Raw genomic sequence first — 21366 nt, 5'->3', positions numbered from 1 at the left:
TGATTGTAGCCACAAAACTAAAGACACCCCTCAGTTAAACATAAAAGCCATTCGTCTTATAAATGGTAAATGGCGTATACTTATATAGCGCCTTTCTTCCTACAAGGACAAAGCGCTTTACAGTCACAGACCCATTCACCCAGTCACACACACATTCACACACTGAATTACATAACTAAAAGGCCTGTCAAGGGTTCAATACTCGTCCAAATGATCATCTTAGGGTATGGAAAGGCCGCCGTCCTTCAGAGCTTGCATTTTGACTTTCTCCGTTTCCCGTTTGGCCTGCTGCTGCAACCGCTGCTCCTTCAGGATCTCCTCAATTGAAACCTGATCCAAATCTGTTTCCCCAAGCAGAACTACATTTTCTCCCCTGCCCGTCACCCTTCTTTTATTTCTTTCTTTCTTTCTGTCTCCATGGCCCAAACCCTCTTCCGTAAGATTGTTAACACCATATGGTGTTTCCTGATTTCTCTAAAGCAGAAGCTCCATCACAAATGTACAGAGCAGAACATCAGCTCCATCATTAAGAAGGCTCAGCAGAGGATGTACTTCCTGAGGCAGCTGAAGAAGTTTCACCTCCCTGTAAAGATGCTGGTAAACTTCTACACTGCCATCATTGAATCCACCCTCACGTCCTCCATCACAGTCTGGTTCGCTGCGGCCACAGCCAGAGACAAGGCCAAGCTGCAGCGTGTCATCCACTCAGCAGAGAAGGTGATCGGCTGCCACCTCCCGTCTCTCCAGGAGCTGCACATCTCCAGGACCCGGAGACGGGCAGCCAGGATTGTAGCCAACCCCTCTCATCCAGGACATAATCTCTTTCGGCCCCTCCCTTCTGGCAAGAGGCTCCGGTCCATCAGGACCAGGACCTCGCGCCACAAGAACAGCTTCTTCCCCACTGAACAGTACCCCAACTCCCCCAGGTGACCCCCCCCCCCCCACCACCACCACCAAAGGACTATCGCTGCTACTTACAGACCATCCCAGCCCACCTGTGCTCCCACCTTACTCAACTGTATATAGTGTGTTGTTGTGTTAATTTAATTTTTTAACTTATTTTAATTGTACCATACACCAAGACAAATTCCTCGTTTTGTAAAGTGCGCTCTACTGAACCTGGCAATAAAACCTATTCTGATTCTGATTCTGATTCTTCTGATTATGTTCTGCCTCTCCAGGAGCCGTTTCAGTTTGGCCACTAGGTGGCGCTCACGCTGTAACATCACACTTTATTCAAGAGGATTGGAGTAAAAACCTGCTTTAGACACAAATGGTTACTTTAAAAAATGTTTCCTTGAAAGAGTTTGGAGAATTCCTGCCTGTGAGGATATGAAGCTGTTCATTTATTTAGCCGTGTGTGTTTAGGTCGACTGAGTGTTAGCATTAGCCGTCCTATGGGAAATTCCATTATACGTTAGCATCAAGCTAGCAGACTTTGGCTTTGCTGCTGCCATGCGTTAATGGCATAAAAGATCAATCTCAACTTTTGTGGGTTGACTTATAAAGCTTGAATGGATTCAGATGGATTTGATCCACCCAGCCCTGGATCTGTCTGAGTCACGCGTGAACCACGTTAAAACCACGGAAGGAGTCTGAAGAAACCACAAAGAACACACAAACTCATGCTTCTTCGTTGAATGCCTCCACTTTGACACACATTTGAACACTGGGCAGAAACCCCGTGGCGTCAGCACCACGGTCAGCTCCCGCCGCTGGCCCCCGTCCCTGGCCCCCGCGCTGGCCCCCGCCCTCCACACTTAGTTCATTGTTAATGTATTGAAAGTGGTCGCTTGAAGCCAACATTATGGTTGTTTGGTTTCAGGTGTTGTTTACAGCTTTGATGGCCCTCTGTTCACCATCAACACACCCTCCATTATTGCCCCCCACTCCTGCTGTTGACTCAACCAACCTTCATTTCCTGTGAGGGGGGGGGGGGGGGGCGCAATAAGGCCCTGTCTCTGAGTTTACCAGGAAGGGGGGGGGGGTCTCTCTTTCTTCACACACTGAGGACACAAAAGCTGGCGCCTGTCATTCAGCTTTCAGCATTCATCCAGCCCAAAAGCCCCAGTGGGGGGGGCGGGGGGGGTTGAAGTGTCAACAGTCCCCTGAGAAAAAACGACCGAGTTTTCCCCTCAGAAGTGGGCTGAATGAGCCTCTCCCGTTTGCGTTTGAGGAGAGGAAACAATAAGACCGTGTGAAGGCTGGTGGCCGACGGCGCACCTGTGAAACGTACAGGTACAGGTACAGGTACAGGTACAGGTACAGGTACAGGTAGGTGAGTGTGGCAGTGCAAACAGCAAACCAAAAGACTGAAAGGGCGGGACAGACTGTTTTAAAGAAGTTTTGCCACAACCTTTTCATTCATAAACACACTCAAGAACACGTTTTTTTCAGCTGTGAAGGACAACCGATTGCTGCTGCTTCACAGCAGTGGATGCAGTTTATTTGTAGGAAACACAAGCGTAGAGGTTTATGTGTTTGTGGTTCATTTATTTTTAGAAGAACAGTGTTGTTTACAAAAAACATGTAAGCATGAAGTTGCATTTTACAAATTCTTAAATTGGAACGTGTTTTACCTGCCAGGAGTCTGCTGAAAAAACATGAAACAGATGCTAATTAGATGTTTTTAAATTTATTAATTTTCCATTCAGACATGAATGGTCAAATTGCTTCAATAAAACTGTTTCCTTAAAGGGTTAAATGGAAAAAAAGGCATGGATTTTGTTGTTTTTTAATCCGTACATCTGCTCTGAACAATGAGCCAATCAGGAGACAGACAGCAGGAAGTGATGTTTGCTGGAATTCATGCCATCAAACCTTTTCTCTTTAAAAAATAAAAGTATCTCAAGTAGATATTGTTACAGAATTAACCAGTGACATGCAGTCAGGAGAGGCAGGTGAGGCTGTGCCTCACCTGTCATTATGGGAAGAAAAGAGAAAAATAAATTCAATTATTATATTTAATCAGTAATTTGTGCTTTTGCAGTCATTTTCCATTTAAATGTACCATTTTTGGGTGTTTTTTCTTTTCAAAATCGCTGAATTTCCGCATTTGCCGTTCAGATACTAAGTGACGTGCGATGAGGCACCAGCCCGCTGAGCCTCACCTTGGATTGCGCAATACCTATGCAGTCAGACGGTACTGCTGTCTCTCTGTATGTCGGTTCAATCACTTGTACTATATGAGCTGAGTTTACATAATTTAGCAGATGTATATGATGTACAGTTTTTGTTTTTATAAATAACTGTATGTGAGGGACGTGTTTCTTGTGCTGAGCGCTAAACGCCGGCGAAAAAGCCGCTGGGTGAGGCCAGCAGTTCTCGTGCCTCATGTTAGGGGGCGCCGGTGAGCCCTGAGATTATGACGCTAAAAAATAATAGAAGTGATAGCAAGCGGCAAGTCATTTTCTTCAGAAGGAGCGGCGTATGGACTTTATTTACAAGTAAAGGTAAGATGATAATAACGTTTGTGTTTTTTTCTATGCTGCAGTTTGTATATGAAAAAAAACATGTTGAAATGATATTTTAAACAAAACACGTTAACTGTTGTCAATTAAATGGTGAATAAGTTACTCAGTATGGTTCATATGTTTGTAAATCTGACTGATGACGTCAGTGCCTCACCAGCCATTAACCTCACCGCACGTCACTGGAATTAACTGTCAGCAATCCAGCGTATGAGAACATGTATGTAGCATGTGCACTAAACTCCACATGTGATCAAAGATGGTCCAACATGTGAGCTGATTCTTATTCAATCTTGTAAGGAAAAAAAGGAAATAAATTAAGTTTGTTACACAGAGTAAATAAATGTGTGGTTCCTAACTGAACCCATATTTTCGGATATGATTTTAGTTATTTTAGCTCGTTTTTTTCAAACACGATATTACATGTTTAGGCGCTTGTTGTCTTTGTTTTAAAGAACTTTTCTAAAATTTTGTTTGTGTGCAATATAAGCAAAACAAATCCAAACATAAAATAATGAAAATATGGTAAAAAAATGAAGCAAAGACAGGAAAAGAAAAAGTTAGGATACATTAAAGTTTGCTTCATGTTAACACGTTCAAAGTTTTTGAATATTGTTGCCGTTTGTTTCCTCATTATGGTCTGCTGTTGATCATTAATTAAAAAGTAAACGCTTATTTGTTGGAGTAAAAGCATGGACAACAAACATATAAAAACAGAAATCAGAAAAACAAAAGCTGCCATGAATTAGTGGAAACCTCTCAGGGGGATTCAGGAGAAAAAAAACAACGATTTACATTTTCCATCACTAAACTATGAGAACACAGGTGATAAAAAACAAAGAACAATAAACTGTACATCAAGTGTTTAAAGTAACTGTCAGGGTGGATAAATACACAAAAATAAACGTATATTCAATCATAAAGCTGAGCGAGATGACATGTTATCATTGCTTTTTTGTTTGGGGGAAATAGAATGTAAGGATGAATGATGAAGCAAAAAAATGGGAGCTTTCTTGCTAAATTTAGTTTTGTGAACATGATGCTTGGTTAGTAAAATCAGGAGATTTATTACATAAAATTAAGATGATCACCAAACATCTTCAGCCTCATGACGTTTTCTGCTTCACGGGTCAAATGGGCGGAGTTTTCTCACTCCAGCGACCAATCAGAAGCTCCTGACGGAGACGCACCTGAGCAGCCGCCTGGCTGAGGCGGGCCGGCTCCTTTAAAGCAGGCTCCGCGCGCGCGCCGGCTCATCTCCGCGCGGGACCCCGACGCTCCTCCGTGTCTCCGCTCACGTGCAGCCATGCAGCTCAGCGCGCAGGAGTCCCGCCGGGCCCTCTTCTTCTTCTGCGTCCTCCTTAGAAGCTGTCACACCTACAAGAACGACGCCACGGAGCGGCTCTTTACGCACGCGGGCGCGCCGGTGCCGGTGACGGAGCTGCAGAGCAATGCGTCCCTGAACCGAGCGCGCGCAGGGGGGAGAGGAGCGGGGGGCTCCGCGCACGACCGAGCCGGTAAGCTGGATTCTTCTGTTGGAGCAAAGGATCCGCTTTGATCCAAAATGATCTGTTGCAGATCATGAGAGAGTGATCAGTTTAAGGGACAGGAAACGAGCAGGTCCTCCAAAATAAAAGAGTGGCACAAAAACAACAATAATAAAATACATTATATTTATATCATTTTATATTATTTAATGTGTGTTGTTTAATACGATCATATTATTAATATTCATTTTAGTTTCTTTATTTTCCTTTATGTGTTGTTATTATTTGTTTAACTTTCTTTACTTTTTTATGGGGGGGTTTCAATCAGCTAAGCTTCTGTCTGCTTCCTTTCAAAGATGTTTGTATTATTGTTTAGCTAATATTATTGTCATCACGTTTAAGTTTGCATCTTATTGCTTTTATTATAATTTTAAACATGTTTGAAACAAATTGAATTAAAAACTTTTGGTCAATTTAGACCAATTTACAGGAACACTGTTGTTAAACTTTTAACGGCACATCATCAAACCAAATAAACACTTTAACAAGAAAATCAAAAGAGTGAAAGGGAAGAAAACAGGAGCAGGTGGAGCTCAGGTGGAGCAGAGGAGCAAAGGTGGGTCTTAAATGTGGATCCAGGAGATGTTCTGTGAGCAGAACAGCAGCTTTTGGTTCTGACCCGTAGCTTTCTGCTCCCTGTTCAATCCTGTGCCAACAGTGAATTACCGACATGCAGGGTTTTAAAGATTCTGTTCCAGGAGGTGATGTTAAAAAAAGAACATTTTTAGTTGTTTTTCATAACTTTAAACTAACCCTAAAACAGATATGGTTTGGCTCCCTGACTTCCATTTGACTCTTTTTCTTGCACTTTTAAAAAATCCGATAAGTTTCCTCCAATGTTTCCTCTTGTGTGATGTGACACTTTGTTGAAAATCCCGAACAGAACAAGAGCAGTTTGCCATCTCTTGTGGGTGGAGTCTCCCTGCCCCAGGTGAAGGAGTCTAAATACTTTGGAGTCTCGTTCACGGGTGAGGGAAGACCGGAGCGTGAGATTGACAGGCGGATCGGAGCGGCGTCCGTAGTTACGCGGTCGCTGTATCGATCCGTTGTGGTGAAGCGAGAGCTGAGCCAAAAAGCAGAGCTCTCAATTTACCGCTCGATCTTCGTTCCAATACTCACCTATGGTCATGAGCTCTGGGTCATGACCCAAAGAACCAGGTCCTGAATACAAGCGGCTGAAATGAGCTTCCTCCATGGGGGGCGGGGCGCTCCCTTAGAGATAAGGGAAGAAGCTCAGAGTAGAACCGCTTCTCCTCCACATCCAGAGGAGCCACCGGCTCGGGCATCTGGTCCGGACGCCCCCTGGACGCCTCCCTGGAGAGGTGTTCCAGGCATGTCCCACTGGGCGGAGGCCCCGGGGAAGACCCAGGACACGCTGGAGAGACTATGCCTGTCGGCTGGCCTGGGAACGCCTCGGGGTCCCCCCAGAGGAGCTGGAGGAAGTGGTGGGGGCGGGGAAAGTCTGGGCATCTCTGCTTAGACTGCTGCCCGTGACCCGGTCCTGGATAAGAGGAGGAAGATGGACGGATGGAAACAAGAGTTAACGTTAAAATGTTAAGTTTAGTCTCCTCCATCTCCTCCTTCCTCTCACCTAAAGGTTAAAGTGAAGCTGTTGGATTCAGTTGCCCCATCCAGGGGGGGCATGAGTCACTTTAGGACAGCCTCCCAACACCTTTCAGCCCTTCCTCATCACATTTTTTAAAGATGATTTTAATATAATTGTTTGCCATACAAGACCATACGCTACATCCCCAAAACGTGTACGTTTTTTTTATTTACATAAAGTTTGGGTCCTTTTTCTTTTCTCTGTTATTGTTGTTTAGTTGTTAAAACAAAATTTTGTAACAGAGAATCTTGTTGAACATCATCTGTGGAAATTTCCACCCTCCTCTCAGCATCATGACTGCAGAGATTCCTGCTGTGAAAGCTCATTCAAAGGCCTTAAATGGTCACCATTATCTCTGCAGAGATGCAGACATTTAGAAGAAATGTGACCTCAGTGCTGAGATTTTTTCCCGGCCTCATCGCCATAGTGAAGGCCTGGCATCACCGACTGCACGCCCGGCTGGCTGCAGAACAAAGCAGACGAGGCCTTTTCCTGAGCTCTGCGTCTCCACACCTGACCGGGATGGATGAGGTGGGGGCGGAGGGACAGGAAGACAGAGCCCATCGCCACTCCATTCATCCAGAGCTGTCACCGACGTGCCTTTAGCTGTGTGAATGGAGCCAGTCTTGGGTTACAGTGGTGGCGACTGTGTTTGTAGCCTGCAGGATGACAATGCTGCCTGCACACAAGCTGTCCTCCTGCTAATCCCTCCTGCAAGTCCGTTCTGAAGAAGTCCCGGTGTTCTGCTTCTGGTGTTCATGCCTCGCTGAAGGCTAGAAACTAGATAGGAGAGTGGGGGGCTCTGCCTTTTGTCTGAGTGCGGCTGCATTTTAACACCTTGTCTGTCCGCAGAGCGGAGTCACGTCGGCTGTAGAGAGTTGAGATCCACAAAGTACATCTCTGATGGCCACTGCACCAGCATCAACCCCATCAAGGAGCTGGTCTGCGCAGGCGAGTGTCTACCCGCCCAGATGTTGGAGAACTGGATCGGTGGAGCCCGCGGGAGGAGGTACTGGGCACGACGGAGTGGAAACAACGACTGGCGGTGCGTCAACGACAAAACCCGCACGCAGCGCATCCAGCTGCAGTGCCAGGACGGCACCACCAGAACCTACAAAATCACTGTGGTCACCTCCTGCAAGTGCAAGAGGTACTCGAGGCAGCACAACGAGTCTGGTGGCAAGTTTGAGGAGGCCGCCGCGTTACCCCCAAAGCTTCTGCACAAACACAAATCCAAGAGCAAAAGAAGGCTGGGCAAGGGCCGAATGAGTGAGAACTGGCACGAAGCTGAACCCTGAGAGGTGCAGGACTTCAAAGACTCCAAACCCTCTGAAGGGAAGTCTCTGGGATGTCCAGTGTTTGCAGTTGAGGATGATCTCTGAGACACGTTCAAGCTTCTGACAATCAAATCCATGTTTTAAAGCAATGTGAAAAATAGTTTACAGACAGTAGTTTTGTAAAGATGCACGGTCCCGCCTGCCCCTTCCCACCTGCCCGTTCGCGTCTGCACGGTCCCGCCTGCCCGTTCCCGTCTGCCCGTTCGCGTCTGCACGGTCCCGCCTGCCCGTTCCCGTCTGCACGGTCCCGTCTGCACGGTCCCGTCTGCATGGTCCCGCCTGCACAGCCCCGCCTGCACGGTCCCGCCTGCACGGTCCCGTCTGCACGGTCCCGTCTGCTCGGCCCCGCCTGCACGGCCCCGCCTGCAAGGCCCCGTCTGCACGGTCCCGCCTGCACGGTCCCGTCTGCACGGCCCCGCCTGCACGGCCCCGCTTGCACGGCCCCGCTTGCACGGCCCCGCCTGCACGGTCCCGCCTGCACAGTCCCGTCTTCAGTACGGCTGCAGAAATTCATTCTAGGAGTTGACATAGGTTGGCACCAACTTCTGTAAAACACCCAAACCAATCCTGTGTAAATACCTGTACATATATCAAATGCTAAAGACGGACCATATGAAAAATATTTACTTTTGTAAGATTCATAGTGTATGATGTAATATATTTTCACAGGGAACACATCGGATATTAAGTTCCAGCTCAGAAAGTGTTCATTTATCATTCCTGTAACAACTTTGTATGAAATAAATTCAACTTTTGTATTGCACAGTGTTCCATTGAATACTTGACTATGACGTCTGATTAAAAAGAAAAGTTGTAAAATAAGTTAGTAATAAATTATCCCTGAAAATTTGAATGCCAATGAGGCAAGTCAAAAAAATGTTGTAGTGATTTTATAACATTTGGACCGAATCATAATTTGTCTTTTGCATTTAGGTTTCACATCCTTGGAAGCTTTAAAAAAGTCTGACATTTATCTAGTAACTGAAATTACCTGCTTAATTTTATTTAAGCCATTGAATTGGGTAGCAACGGTTACATTACATGGATAATCGTAGTCAAATTTAATCTAACTAAACCAAATTAAAAAAAATCTACCAAATGCTATATGGACCTTAAAAAACTCTAAACAACCAGATTCATGACCGGACTTGTCTCAGGACAGTCATAATTACAAATGTAATTAAAATGATAATCATCATATTGATTCCGGTTTGAATCAACAAAATGCAGCTGGAAATGTTTACCGAGTTCATTTAAAAGGTTTCTATTTACCATCTGTTCATTTCAAACTCCAATTAAAATATCGAATGACTTTTTCTTTTTTTTTTTTTTGACTTTTTCTAACAGATGGTTCAGACAGGAAGAAGAAACTTGCTCTCAAATACTCGAGCTAAGGGGTGTTGCTTGGGGTCGGGGGCCGGGGTTTGCTCTGCGGGGGGAGGCGCTTTCTTGGCTCCTCTCTCCTTGTGTGGGGTGAGGGGTGTGGGGCCTGGGGGCTTGGCGCTTCAGGGGAAGGGGGACGGTTGTCTCGTCACCCGAAAACAGTCTACCAGCTGTCCCCCATTTACCCCCTTCCTCGTATAATCACTTATTAGGAAGGTGATGCACCTTGGTGGGAGGAGTCACTTGGCACTGGTCCCCCTCCCCTGGTTGTCGTACGGAAACACCCCCCCCCCCTGTTTTAATTGCACTTTAGACATGTGGGACCCTTGGTGGGGAGGGTGTTTGGGCATCACTGTGAGTAATCAGGAGATGTCCCCTCAGTGCCCTACACGCCAATTTTAACTGCACTCCTTTACCCCTAAAAAATATACTCTCCAACACATACACACGCACAAACACATGCAATACAAGGAAGGTGGGACCTCGGACCATCTGTCCCCTACCCCATGCCTGGTAGGGGGTACCAGCCCTCTCCACACGGGGAAAGGGATCCCTGTTCTCTCTGGTAAGACCGGGGGCCGAGGTTCACATCACACCTGAGCCTGGGGGTGTCCGTGTCCCTGTGGTGTGGGTTCTGGTCCTTCCTCTTGAGAGCTGGCCTTCTTCAAATTCCATCTATGGGGGAGCCTGGTCGGGCCATGGTAACAACACTCCTTGTGGACCCCCACCGCTCTGGGGCGTCTTTCTCCTCGGCAGGGGTGGCTGGCCCCTGCCTTGCTCTCACCTGGACCATCAGCTCTCATCTGTCTGATCAGCTGTTGGACAAGTTAGAAAGAAGGAAGAAAAACAAAACTAAGTCAGCCATCACTTATCAAACATGCCGTGTTGCATCTATTTCCTCAGTTTATCATCTTATAGTAAAATATCATATTGCATTATTACTTTTTTTGGTAAAATTAAACTATATTTGTGTACATTTTAATTAACTTCAGACGAAAGAGCCTCTGATGCACAGCTGGGATGTCTTATTTTGAAAGGATCTCCCGGAAGTAGCGTCTTTGTGGGTCTGGGATTGTTGGCGCTGATTTGTCGGTTCTGCACTCTGAGCTGCGGGATTTCTAGAGCCCCGCCCATTACCGCGGCGTGAACTGTTTTTGAACGGTACGGTGTGCCACCCCCACCCCCCCGCACAAATTGATGGAGGTTCTGCATCCTAATGTCCGGAACAAATGTGAGGGACCGGGCAGGCCCGCCAATCCCGGGGTTTTCCTTGACGGACGTGCCGGCAAAGGGGACACCTGTTCGGGGGAACCCTCCATCGACTTCCCGGTGTCAGTGGTTCTTCCTGCCGGCGGTACCGGAGAGAGAACCGGACTCCACACACCCAAACAGTTCTGCTCTTTGCTTGGCAGGCCGCTCATAAGCTACACTATCCAAGCTTTCGAGAGGTAGGAGATTAAAAAAGCGCGGTAACCGTCTTTTTTGCCGGCGAAAAAATAAAACAAGAAATCACACACATTTCTGTTCACGGGCGGATCCACAGAAAACCGGGCCCGCGGGGCAAACTTTCTGATAGTGGGCACCTTGAAACCCCCCCCCCCTTTTTTTGTTTTAGTTCCTCATAAATCACTCCCATTTTTAATGTAGAAAATCACTTTATCAAATGTGAATGTGTATGGATCATTTTATTTTTCGTCAGACGAACCATTCTAGATCAGATAAATTTCCTTAACGTCTTATTGATAATCCACCTTTTTTTAATAGTTTTTCTATAATTCAAGTCATAAACCGACCAATCAGAAGCCTCAATAAAAGTAGGTGGAGCCTGCTGACCTCCACATCCAACATTCAAAACATTTGACAGATTTTGTGTAGCCCACTCTCAAGTGGGAGGGGTGTGGCCTTCCAACAAGCCCGCTCCTGATTTGCGAGAGTTGTTGCCCTAGAAACGTTGACTCAGTACGAATCGGACCAATCGCTGCTCACTGTCGACGCCTTTGTGCTCCTTCACAGGGTGTCGTGGATACAACACATCGTGGTCGTGGTCGCCAAAGAGAGCATGGGTCTGATGGCGGACATCATCCAGCGGTTTCAACATCATAAGGTTCTAGTGGTGTCAGGCGGCTCAACCCGTCACCGCTCCATATGCAACGGAGTTCTGGCGCTGGACGAGGAGGGAACGGCGCCGGACAGACCCAGGGTGGTCATCATCCACGACGCTGTGCGGCCGTTTGTGGAGGAGGGCTTTCTACGCGAGATCGCCGTGGCCGCCAAAGATCATGGGGTCGGTGCAACAAGCGATTCGTGTTTGGTCAGATTGTAAGAGCTGAAGATCTTTTGGAGTTGGGATTTAACCCATGAACACGCGCTCTATGGCGTGCTGTGAATCATTGAATGTTTATGCGATCAACGGGAATCTGTCAATTCTGACGCTGATTTTCATATCGTTTTTTTGTGAATACAGCTGGAGTAAAAGTGTTGCATCACAGCTGCTTTTCTCCCCTTCAGAATCTGATAGAATTGCATGAATTACGTAAAGATCTGATTACGATGGTGGAGGGAGTGGAAACACCTGAACTCAAGTGTTAATTCGCTGAGAAAAGCTGAACTTTACCACAAACTAAACGTTCACAACAAATACTCTATGGATTCATGAAACAAAAGACGAACTCTTTAGGAACGTTTGCATCTAAAGTCAAACATTTTTGACTGAGAGCATGTTTTTAAGGTGAAGTATGGCGGTGGTAGTTTCATGGTCTGGAGTTACTATGCAGTTTTAGCACTTTAGCAGCTTTTTAATATTTAATGGAATGATGCATTTTCTTTTTCTCTGAACAGTATTTTTTAACCTCTCTAGGATGTCTGTTTCTAGAAAAATGAAATAAAGTCAAAGTCTGACCTTTAATGGAACGTGCACAACGTGGAGAGACACAAATTTGTGTTTGCATCACACAAAAATCATGCACAATTGCGTAAGATTTACATGATTGCTTATAAACTACGTAAAATACAATTTAACGTAAAACCACTAATAAAATAATATTAACCAACCAAAACCATTGAACAGCTCGAAACCGAATTCACTTCAAGAGCCTTTGGCCCTCAACAAACATCTGCGCACATCGGTGGACAAAAACCAAAAATCAAAATGAAAGCCTCTGAAGTCTTTTCTGTTTTTAAGCTTTTAATGTACAGACAAATGTGTTTAAGCAAACCCCCCAGGTTCGAGTTCAGCTAGAGTTCAATATTTTTGTTTCAAACAAAAAGTTAATATTGCGGTTTTGGGTTTATTTTTTACAACAAACCTGAACTCTGAAGGAAACTACAAAACATTGCACTTTATTTGCGGAGTAATCGATCTTACCGATCTTTGTTTGGACGCTTCCAAATGACTGATGTGAGTGAGGACAACCATGCGGCGCAAAACCGTATCAGTTATCAGTCCTGCTTCCACGCCGATGTCAGGACGTCCGTCTTCACTCGGAGCCAACAGATCTTTGGCTCAGAGTTGCTTCTTATTAGCAATTGCTTAAATATCAGTCAAGGATCACACATTGTTCTGATTTTTTTGCTGTTTAATTTTGAGCTTCAGAGTTCAAATTAAAAAAAAGCTTTGTAATTTAAAATGTTTAAATTTAACCCTTAAGATAGGAATTTTCTTTAAACAAATCTCCTCTGAGATGCTTGTCAAGTTCTCTTAAAGTGAAAAAAATAATCAAAAAAGTGTCAAATTCATATTCCACGTTTGTTTTTTGACACAGGCAGCGGGAGCTATCCGACCTCTCGTTTCCACGGTGATAGCCACCACATCGGAGGGCTTCCTGGATCATTCTCTGGAGCGAGCCAAGTACAGAGCCAGTGAGATGCCTCAGGGGTTCACCCACCATGTGATTCGCCAGGCCTACCAGAGGGTAAGGCCTGCTCTCCTGGGGGCCTCGGCTCGGTCGGAAGCTGCTGGGAATGTGGGATCTGGGTTTTCCAAAGCCACAGGTGATGCATGTGACGGATAGCAACTGATCCGGACCAAAAGTCTGAATTGATGATGGACAGAAAGAGACTTAGCTTCGGTCTGCTGTGGAGTGACAGAATTTATGAAGTGTTTGGACCCAGGATGGCTCACATTTGCTTTAGAGGAGCTGCAGAACTGTGGACTGAATTGAACAGAGGAGGCAGATCAGGAAGGGAAGGAGGTGAAGCTCACTGTTTCAGCATTTCAGCAGGAATAGAATGTAATCTGTGTAATCTGTGAAGACTCTGACTCGGCCGGCAGAAAAGGGTTTTAACAGGTCACCTGGACTTGGTTTTCTATCATTTGAAGACGTCTTGTGTCTGATGGTGTGGCCGTGGTGCTTGGCTAGGGCGGTCGACCTCTGATCGGGAGATTGCTGGTTCGATTCCCCCTTGCCCGCCCATGTGTCGGAGTGTCCTTGGGCAAGACAGTGAACCCCACCTTGCCTCTGGTGGAAGGTTGGCGCCAGTGTTCAGCAGCGGAGCCGCCACCAGTGTGTGAATGTGACTGTAAAGCGATTTGGGCCTTAAAGTACTTTTTAAATATACGCCATTAAAGTATATGTCATTGAAGTATACGCCATTGAAGTACACAGCATTGAAGTATAAACCATTGAAGTATACGCCATTGAAGTATACGCCATTGAAGTATACGCCATTGAAGTATACGCCATTGAAGTATGCGCCATTGAAGTATGCGCCATTGAAGTATACGCCATTGAAGTATACACCATTGAAGTATACACCATTGAAGTAGACGCCATTGACGTATGCGCCATTGAAGTACACACCATTGAAGTATGCGCCATTGAAGTATGCGCCATTGAAGTATACACCATTGAAGTATACACCATTGAAGTATACGCCATTGAAGTATGCGCCATTGAAGTATACGCCATTGAAGTATACACCATTGAAGTATACACCATTGAAGTATACACCATTGAAGTATACACCATTGAAGTATACACCATTGAAGTATGCGCCATTGAAGTATGCGCCATTGAAGTATACGCCATTGAAGTATACACCATTGAAGTATACACCATTGAAGTATACGCCATTGAAGTATGCGCCATTGAAGTATACACCATTGAAGTATACACCATTGAAGTATACGACATTGAAGTACATGCCATTGAAGTATACACCATTGAAGTATACGGCATTGAAGTACATGCCATTGAAGTACACGCCATTGAAGTACACGGCATTGAAGTATACGCCATTGAAGTATACGCCATTGAAGTAAGCGCCATTGAAGTACACAGCATTGAAGTGTACACCATTGAAGTATACGACATTGAAGTACATGCCATTGAAGTACACGCCATTGAAGTATACACCATTGAAGTATACGGCATTGAAGTACATGCCATTAAAGTATGTCATTGAAGTATACACCATTGAAGTATACACCATTGAAGTAGACGCCATTGAAGTATGCGCCATTGAAGTAAGCGCCATTGAAGTACACGGCACTGAAGTATACACCATTGAAGTATACGACATTGAAGTACACGCCATTGAAGTACACGCCATTGAAGTACACGCCATTGAAGTATGCGCCATTGAAGTATACACCATAAATGGTAAAATGGCGTATACTTGTATAGCGCCTTTCTTCCTACAAGGACAAAGCGCTTTACAGTCACAGACCCATTCACCCAGTCACACACACATTCACTCACACATTCACACACTGATGGCGGCTCCGCTGCCAAACACAGGCGCCCGCCTACCACCAGAGGCAAGGTGGGGTTCAGTGTCTTGCCCAAGGACACTTCGACTCATGGGCGTGCAAGGCGGGAATCGAACCTGCAATCTTATGATCATGGGTCGACCGCCCTACCGCTGCACCACGGCCGCCCATAGAAGTATATGGCATTAACTATATGCCATTGAAGTATACACCATTGAAGTATACACCATTGAAGTATACACCATTGAAGTATACGACATTGAAGTACATGCCATTGAAGTATACACCATTGAAGTATACGGCATTGAAGTACATGCCATTGAAGTATACGCCATTGAAGTACACGGCATTGAAGTATACACCATTGAAGTATACGCCATTGAAGTATGCGCCATTGAAGTAAGCGCCATTGAAGTACACGGCATTGAAGTGTACACCATTGAAGTATACGACATTGAAGTACATGCCATTGAAGTACACGCCATTGAAGTATACACCATTGAAGTATACGGCATTGAAGTACACGCCATTGAAGTATGCGCCATTGAAGTAAGCGCCATTGAAGTATACACCATTGAAGTATACACCATTGAAGTATACGACATTGAAGTACATGCCATTGAAGTATACACCATTGAAGTATACGGCATTGAAGTACATGCCATTGAAGTATACGCCATTGAAGTACACGGCATTGAAGTATACACCATTGAAGTATACGCCATTGAAGTAGACGCCATTGAAGTATGCGCCATTGAAGTAAGCGCCATTGAAGTACACGGCACTGAAGTATACACCATTGAAGTATACGACATTGAAGTACATGCCATTGAAGTACACGCCATTGAAGTACACGCCATTGAAGTATGCGCCATTGAAGTATACACCATAGAAGTATACACCATAGAAGTATATGGCATTGACTATATGCCATTGAAGTACACGCCTCCGCTTTGCATCGGATGGTTCAGGCTTCCACGGCGTGGGTTAAAAAGTGATAATGCACACTTCGTCGGCCATTAACCCTTACTCAATGCACACCCAGCAGCCAATCAGAATCGAGTATTCACCTAGCCCATGGTATAATATTTACTATCTATCCAAGAGACTTTCTCCATTTCAGGCGTGTGTCGCTCCCTCGGCTCAGATTGATGCACTCGCACCAGGCTATCCCGCTTTGTCTGAAATGCGCTGCTTCTTTGCCGAAGTGAGTTTGTTAAAGATGTGGAAGTTTTTTTTCCAATATTTAAGTTTTGTTTCTACAGCCTCGAGGTCCTCAGAGGGTTTTTGAAGCTTTAGGGAAAATAAAAGGTGTGGCTCCAGCTGGTACCAGCTATTTTTGTTCCTGGCACACATGGATCTTCAGACTGCTATGAGAGCCTCATGTTGGCTTTGGCCTCCTCAGAAAATGAGCTCATGCTTCTGCTGCAGCTTCAAGGCCCGCCGAGTTAAAAAAAGAACAAAGTGGGACGGTCAACTGAGGTTCTGTCAACTTCAGGAAGAATAGAAAGTCAGAGGGATCTGTCAGTTAAAGACCGTAGGACACACTCGCATAAAAATGTCCCATTTGTGTTTGACGTCCATTGAAAGGAGAAGAGCAAAAGACAAAAGGCCAGATCCACTGTCCTCCATCAGGGGGGTCTTTTGTGTTTTTAAAAGAAAAACTAAAGCTCATGTTACGAGGAAAGCAAAATCCTGTTTCTGTTGGAGGTTTCTGTCTTTTCTAGTTCAAACCTAAGGCCTTTTCCTTTTAAAAAGAATCTAAACATCATCATATACTTGTAGATTCTGTAATTGAAAAAGGAGTTTCCCAAGACTTTAGAGATTTTATCACCAACCACTTTATATTTTTTAATTGTAATGTAGCCACGTGGGGGTCCAAGCCAGTGTCTCATTGTGCCAGTCCCAAGCCTGGATAAATGCAGAGGGTTGTGTCAGGGGGGGCATTTGACGTAAAATTTTTGCAAGCCAAATATGCAAATCAGACGCTATGAGATCCATACCAGATCAGTCGAGGCCCAAGGTAGCAACAACCGCCATCGGTGGTGTTCACCGACGAGGACTACTGCCGGTCGAAGGAGAGGCAGTCCTCCCCCTGGGCAGGGGTGGCAGGCCCCTGCCTTGCTCTCTCCTGGACCAACTGTGGGCTGGGTTGTAATTATTGGAAGCTTGATGCATTTATTAGGTTTCGATATTTCTTTAGATGCATCTTGAAGTGTTTTAGTGGGCTGGGTTGTAATTATTAGGCTTTATGACCCCCCCCTTTCTATAATCACCCCCTCTCTAACATGCCTCTCTCTTCTTCCCTCCTTTTATTTTCCGTCTGGTCCAACAAAAAACTGTTACAAATATAGTTAATATGAATAAAGTTTAGTCTAAATTACTAAAAGGGTTTATTCAAAGATACACCTACTGTGTCAAAAGACTTCAAACCTTTATTGTAACAGTAAAATCTGTCCAACACAAGAGGCCTTCAGCTCTCATCTGTTTGCTCAGCTGTTGGACAGGACAAGTTAAAAAAGGAGAAGCAGTGAATGAAGACATGGAGGTAGCTGGTGTTAGAGGAAAGGATGCAGGAGACAAGGTTAGATGGAGAAAACTGATTCGCTGTGGCGATCCAAGGAAAAGACGATGACCTTATTTTGTACCTTTATACTCAGAAAGTCTTGACTTCTTGGTTCTTTTGTTATCAGACACGGTTGTGTTTTTTCACATACCTAACATGTTTCGACGGACGTCTTCTGCAGAGAGGAGAGTGTTCATTGGACCGCGGCTACCCTCAGACTCCACAGTATGGCTTAAAGCCGCTGTCCGTTTGGCATCTCAGAAATGACAAACAATTTGTAGGAACTCAAATATACATTTTCCTAAAGTAATATTGATGTACGGCGTTCCCTCATTCATCGCAAAAATAAGCTCTACAAATAATCCTTGATAGACAAAATTTCTCTTCATTTTTTTTACAATAATTCTCACTGCCCACTTTATCCACTTCTCTCAGACAGACATGAAGATTTTCAGGTCTCTTCTATCTTCTTGTTAAAACTCTCAAAGTTCAAACTTTCACAGAAAAAAAAGTCCAGGATGATGGAATGAAATCCAAGATCTGATGACCATCAAAGATTTCTGCAATATATCAAGGGAGCACTGTATTGTAATCCCGGGTTGTCATAAACGCCATTTCTTAAGTTGCACCAGCATTATCACTGCTGACAAACGTTAAAAAAGGCTCATTGTGCCGCAGCCGCAGATACTTTCACAAACCAGGAGATTCAGGGTTTACTGCTCTCTGTAGTTACCACCATCTGCATCCTAACGATTTGAACATGGATTTAACAAATACACATAGACAGCAGATGAAACCTGTCCTTGTAAAAACAAAGAAGAAAGAATCTTATGTATCTGATGGAACTAATCTTAATACAGAAAGATAGGAGTCCAACTCGGCTGTAGCTCGGCTGGGTAGCTCGGTTGGTGAGGTGAAGGACTGACATGCAGGAAACCAGGGTTTGACTCCCGGGGGGGGGGCAATGAATAAGCATGCAAATGGTGAGCAGTTAACACCACCCAGTGAGGGCCCTTGGGCAAGACCCTTAATGCTACTGCCTACCAGCATGAATGTTCCCAGGGAACTGGCAGCAACGCCTCCACCATCACCAAGTATGAATGAATAATGGACACGTTGTTTGGTAATTGGGCTTTGAGCGTCTGGAAAAGCGCAGATTAATCCATTTTTAAAATTAAGTCTTATCGGCCAAAGAAAACAGTATGTGCTGAAAGGTGTGGTGATGGCAGTGGAGTGTTCTGAACCTCTGCTGCTCAGCAGGACTTTTATCAAAGCTCAGAGAAGAAATGTTCACATTCCCTTCAGATCGTAGTAAAAACCTGCAGCTAAACAGTCACCTGCGTGGCTCTGAACATCGTTTACCTGCAGACATCCCGGATCCACCCGTTTAGGGACGAACACTAAACCACCAACTGAAACTGAGTTCATATTTTCTTTCTGGTGATTTTCTTTTTACCGTTAATCAATCATTTTCCAAAATGAGGGTTTGTTGTTGGAAGCTTGATGCATTTATTAGGTTTCGATATTTCTTTAGATGCATCTTGAAGTGTTTTAGGAGGACAAGACAAACGTCCTGCCGGACTGTAGATGTCCTGAAACCAACAAAGCCATTTAGAAAATCCAGCGTCGTTCCAGTCCAGGGGTGGGCAAACATTCTGACTAGAAAAGGGCCAAACCAGGAACAAATATGTGATTTGCTAATCTACCTCATAAGAGACAGAATTAATATTGGATTTGCATGAAAACATGCTTTAATGTTGATTTAAAGAAAATAATGCTTATTTTTTAAAATGGAACATTTTGAAGTTTTAATTGAAAACTTAAACTCTTGTTCTCATTTTGGTGCCAATTGTTTCCTATGGGTTAATGTCCCTCAGGGAAACAATGCAAACTTAATGCTGCGTTTATGTGCTGATGGAATGATGGGAAAAATGACCGTCTGACTCGGGAAAACGCGCATGAGCATCGGAAAAACAACAAATCTGCCGACACCACATGAATGCAGAGCAGCTTTCTGCATCTAAGCAAAGGTGAGTGTTTCTGTAGAACGTCATCTATGGGGAGACACAAGAAATACAGGGAAAATAAAATGAGAAATACAACTGTCAATATCATTTATTTAATTTGGCGGGCCAGATAAAATAGCTTTAGGGGCCTCTGGGCTGTAGTTTGCCCACCGCTGTTCGCGTCTGTCATTTGGGATTTGTGTTCTTAGGGCTTCAATAATGGGATTAGTAGGATTTCAGTTACTGTAATGAGAGTCCATTGTAGTCAACACACACCCAGAGCGGCCTCTTCTTTTCACCCCCCCCTCCCCGCAGTGCACCGAGGCCGACTTTGAGTTCGGCACCGAGTGTCTCCATCTGGCTCTGCAGTACTGTGGCACCAACGCAAAGCTCATCGAGGGGCCGCCAACGCTGTGGAAGGTGAGCTCATCGGCGTTTGGGAATCGATCTCCTGGCTGATCCATCTGTACACCTGCCACTCATTTATCACACACACAGAAGGACATCTGGGGAGTCAACCATGAATGGTTGCACTCATGCTGGGAAATTCAAGGAAAGCATGAAAAACTGCAGCTTCATTCCCACCATCAAATCCATACATCCTCAGATATGATCACCCCAGGTCTTTCCTGAGCTCTGTTTCTGGTTTCTAGAAGATCAGGTCCAGAAAATGACAAATAAAACATGTATTCTCCTTTATAAACACTCTTCATAGAAGCAGCTACAGCTGCATTGGTTTGTAAACTCTGTTGGCACAAAGAACAGCAAAACCAAAGGATGCTTCTGCTACAAAAGATCTTAATTTCTTCAGAAATATTGCAATTACGAGAATATGAAACTAAATGAAAATATAAAAATACCTACAGAGGAAAAATAAAAGTAATAATTAGTTCCAACACCTAAAAGAAACAAAAAAACGACGCAGTAAAGTATCCACAAATTTAAAAAAAAAACTGTATTATCTGCATTTTTTAAATGCAATTTTTTAAATTCATTTTCCTACCCAGAAGTAAGACTACTCGAACGCTGAGGCTCCGCCTCTTGCTGTCTGTGGGTGCCGCCCATTTCATCACGTCATGCATATAAAACGAAAGCGTTTAGCGGATCACCGCTAGCTCCATGGAGAAGGTGGGTGTTAGCCTGGGGGGCGGGGCTGGCAGCGCAGACTCTTCCTGGAAGGGGCGGTTCCTCACTTTGTGATGTCACACACAAAGGTTTCTTTTCGTGTGGAATGAACATTTTAAAATACCTAAAAGCTCAAAAAATAGATTTTGCGTTATGAAGGCCCTTTAATCTCCTCCCTACTCACTTTATCCACTTTTCTCTCGGTTAAATTAAGTTCAGACCTTCATAAAAAATGAGTCCAGTGTTATTGAACGAAAAAAAGATCTCTGGCAATTGAAGATTTATGAAGCCGATCAGGACGGAGTCTCCTGATTGGCTAGAAAATGCACTAATAAATATGTACGAACCCACAGGACTGTTACAGGAGAGTCATGTTATAGCCAGGGAACACTAAATTAAAATGACGTAAGAACGAGCTGAAGCACGCGCCTCCCTGAAAAAGAATAAAGCTCTGATTTGACCCCCAGGTGACCTACAAAAAGGATTTAGCTGCTGCGGAGTCCGTCCTCAAAGGTGAGTCACAGTCCTTATACACCTGCATTTGCACTGTTTTCCACATGCTTTGTACAAAGTTATATTTTTTCCCGTCTTTAAAGTTTAAAAGTGCGCGTTCTCA

The 21366-nt window shown here is 44.7% G+C and overlaps 2 protein-coding genes and 1 long non-coding RNA gene across 5 annotated transcripts in view; 2 read left to right on the top strand and 1 right to left on the bottom strand.

The window, feature by feature from the left end:
• The window catches only part of LOC144984626 (uncharacterized), a 160625-nt gene that overhangs the window by 39530 nt on the left and 99729 nt on the right, over positions 1 to 21366 (bottom strand). The gene's annotated exons all lie outside the window — the stretch shown is intronic.
• sostdc1a (sclerostin domain containing 1a) lies at positions 4662 to 8723 on the top strand. The gene is made up of 2 exons (XM_004078410.5): positions 4662 to 4987; positions 7476 to 8723. The coding sequence occupies exons 1-2, from the start codon at positions 4777 to 4779 to the stop codon at positions 7919 to 7921; spliced, it is 657 nt and encodes a 218-aa protein (XP_004078458.1). The 5' UTR covers positions 4662 to 4776; the 3' UTR covers positions 7922 to 8723.
• The window catches only part of crppa (CDP-L-ribitol pyrophosphorylase A), a 48159-nt gene continuing 37181 nt past the window's right edge, over positions 10389 to 21366 (top strand). For all 3 annotated transcript variants that reach the window (XR_910336.4, XM_004078409.5, XM_078933646.1), the window contains exons 1-5: positions 10389 to 10791; positions 11357 to 11627; positions 13105 to 13254; positions 19941 to 20045; positions 21218 to 21263. Coding sequence is in view for 2 of the 3 variants with exons in the window: in XM_004078409.5 (XP_004078457.1) it covers positions 10541 to 10791; positions 11357 to 11627; positions 13105 to 13254; positions 19941 to 20045; positions 21218 to 21263 (823 nt within the window). In the remaining variant the exon portion in view is untranslated. The remainder of the gene's footprint in view (positions 10792 to 11356; positions 11628 to 13104; positions 13255 to 19940; positions 20046 to 21217; positions 21264 to 21366) is intronic.

Source organism: Oryzias latipes, chromosome 16 (assembly GCF_053564925.1).
Source record: "Oryzias latipes strain Hd-rR chromosome 16, Olatipes_Hd-rR_3.1".
Classification (NCBI taxonomy): Eukaryota; Metazoa; Chordata; class Actinopteri; order Beloniformes; family Adrianichthyidae; genus Oryzias; species Oryzias latipes.
The sequence above is the reverse complement of the archived record's forward strand: the minus strand, read 5'-3'. Positions and strand labels throughout refer to the sequence as shown.

What these genes read in the sequence shown, in the direction of transcription:
- sostdc1a (XM_004078410.5), top strand. Translation starts at nt 4,777, where the DNA reads ATGCAGCTCAGCGCGCAGGAGTCCCGCCGGGCCCTCTTCTTCTTCTGC. An exon ending in CTCCGCGCACGACCGAGCCG is followed by an intron (nt 4,988 to 7,475) that starts GTAAGCTGGATT and finishes GTCTGTCCGCAG; the next exon opens with AGCGGAGTCACGTCGGCTGT.